General features: G+C 42.8%; 1 protein-coding gene across 1 annotated transcript; it reads right to left on the bottom strand.

Moving 5' to 3' along the window:
* Positions 1 to 55: 55 nt before the first annotated feature.
* On the bottom strand, positions 56 to 938 carry LOC139426525 (protein NYNRIN-like). The gene is made up of 3 exons (XM_071185749.1): positions 829 to 938; positions 266 to 597; positions 56 to 207 (listed from the first exon to the last, which is right to left on the bottom strand). The coding sequence occupies exons 1-3, from the start codon at positions 936 to 938 to the stop codon at positions 56 to 58; spliced, it is 594 nt and encodes a 197-aa protein (XP_071041850.1).
* Positions 939 to 2,204: the final 1,266 nt, after the last annotated feature.

Below are 2,204 nucleotides of genomic sequence, written 5' to 3'. Positions count from 1 at the left end.
TACTTACAAAAACTGCTGTACGTCCCTGATGTCTAGACTTCACTGGCAGCAACTCCTACATTATCTTTTTGAGCTTTCCAACAAAGTTTGTGGGATCCGCTGTAGCAGTAGATGGACATAAAAATTCCCAAGCCAGTCTTATCGGAGTTCCATAAACCATTTCAGCTGTCGTTGCTTGCAAGTCCTCCTTCCATGCAGCCCTAAAACCTGAAAGAAAGGTAGGTAAAACTCTGGTCCACTGACTTGTACTACAGGCTCTAATCACTCCCTTTAGCTGTCAGTGAAATATTTCCACTTGACCATTTTCTGCGGGATGGTAAGGGCTTGTTCGATGACGGGACCGAACCCAGGAACTTAGTCAGGGCATCAAACGGTGAGGCTTCGAACAGTGTTCCCTGATCTGTTGTGATCTGCAGGGGTATTCCAAACCTAGCAATCCATCTGGCGTAGAAAGTTGAAGCAACAGATTTGGCTGTTATATCTGCTAGTGGGAAAGCTTCTGGCCACTTGGAAAGACGGTCGACACATGTAAGACAGTAGCGGAAACCTTCTGATGGCGGCAAGGGAGCCACGATGTCGATGTGCACAAGCTCGAACCTGGCATTAGGAGGAACAAACGTACCAAGTTTGCTCTTGCGTGTGACGTGTCACCTTAGAACGTTGGCATGCCGATGTCTTTATACCAGGCCCAACATATCGCTCCTCCACTAACCTAATAGAAGCTTTATTGCCTGGATGTGAAATAGAATGCAGTGTGGAAAAAAAAGTCTTTTTCTGTCCACTTCGGGCACGAATGGTCGAATCCGGTTAGTGGATACATCACAAAACAGCTCCACAACAGGATCACCTATTATGAAAGGTTCAAGTACCAAAGATGAGTTACCAGTTTGAGCTAAAATTTTGGCTAGTTCCTTGTCATCTTTTTGGTTGTTTGCCATCTCTTGAAAATTGACGTGGGAATGTGTTTCTATGGTAGCAATGTTTACTCAGGACAGCGCATCTGCAACCACGTCATCTATTACCTTTACGTGCTGGATATCCGCAGTGAATTGGCCAATAAAATTTAAATGACGCAACTGTCTTGGCGAACACTTATCTTCCTTTTGTTTAAAAGTAAATATAAGTGGCTTGTGGTCGGTGTAGATAGTAAAAGGGCGACCCTCTACCATATGCCGAAATCATCTCGCCTTCGTAGTCATTGTACGTTCTTTGAGATGGTGCAAGCTTCTTTGAATAAAAACCAAGTGGATGCCAATCTCTCTCGATCCGCTGATGCCAAGCAGCACCCATCGCAGTTTCTGAAGCGTTCACCACAATCGCCAACGGTGCATTCATGACAGTATGGTAATACTTGGTAGACTCCGCCAAGTCTTTCTTGCTCTTCTCAAACGCAGCAGCTGCCTCTTCTGACCACGTGATCGCGCTTCTATCATTTTTCTTAGAGTCATTTAAATATTCGTTTAAAATTGCCTGAGTGTGGGCAGCTCTCGGTATGAATCTCCTATAAAAATTTAAAATAGCAAGAAATAGACTCAGCTTTCTAACTGTAACTGGCTGAGGAAAATTAATAATTGCAGAAACTTTATCAGGAAGCAGAATAATACCTTTTTTCATTATCAAATGCCCTAGAAATTCTACTGAACACTGTCCCGAGACACATTTGCTTACGTTGAGTGTTACACCAAATTCAGCAAAACGTTGAAAAATTCTTTTTAAATAAATTAAATGTTCGTGTTCGCTCTTCGAAGCTACTAGCACATTATCAAAATAAGGTACACAAAATTCAAACTCACCTAAAACTTGATGTATGAAACGTTGGAAAGTTGCGGGAGCATATGATAATCCGAACGACATATACAGAAACTCGAGCAATCCAAACGGGGTAGTTACCGCGATCGTTGGTACGTCTTCCTTGATCACTGGAATCTGATAATATGCTTTTACCAAGTCCAACGTAGAAAATATCCTTTTACCTTCAAACAACATGTAAAAATCTTGTACGTGGGAGACATGGCATCTATCTGGCACGGTCAAGCCATTAAGACGACGAAAATTACCACATGGTCGCCAGTCTCCATTCTTTTTTTGAACCATGTGTAACGGACTTGCCCAACAGCTTTTGGAAGGCTGGCACACCCCTGATGCTACCAGAAATTCAAACACTTGTTTTGCAGCTTTCAACTTATCCGACGATAAACGTCGAG

Source organism: Parasteatoda tepidariorum, chromosome 9 (assembly GCF_043381705.1).
Source record: "Parasteatoda tepidariorum isolate YZ-2023 chromosome 9, CAS_Ptep_4.0, whole genome shotgun sequence".
Classification (NCBI taxonomy): Eukaryota; Metazoa; Arthropoda; class Arachnida; order Araneae; family Theridiidae; genus Parasteatoda; species Parasteatoda tepidariorum.
The sequence above is the reverse complement of the archived record's forward strand: the minus strand, read 5'-3'. Positions and strand labels throughout refer to the sequence as shown.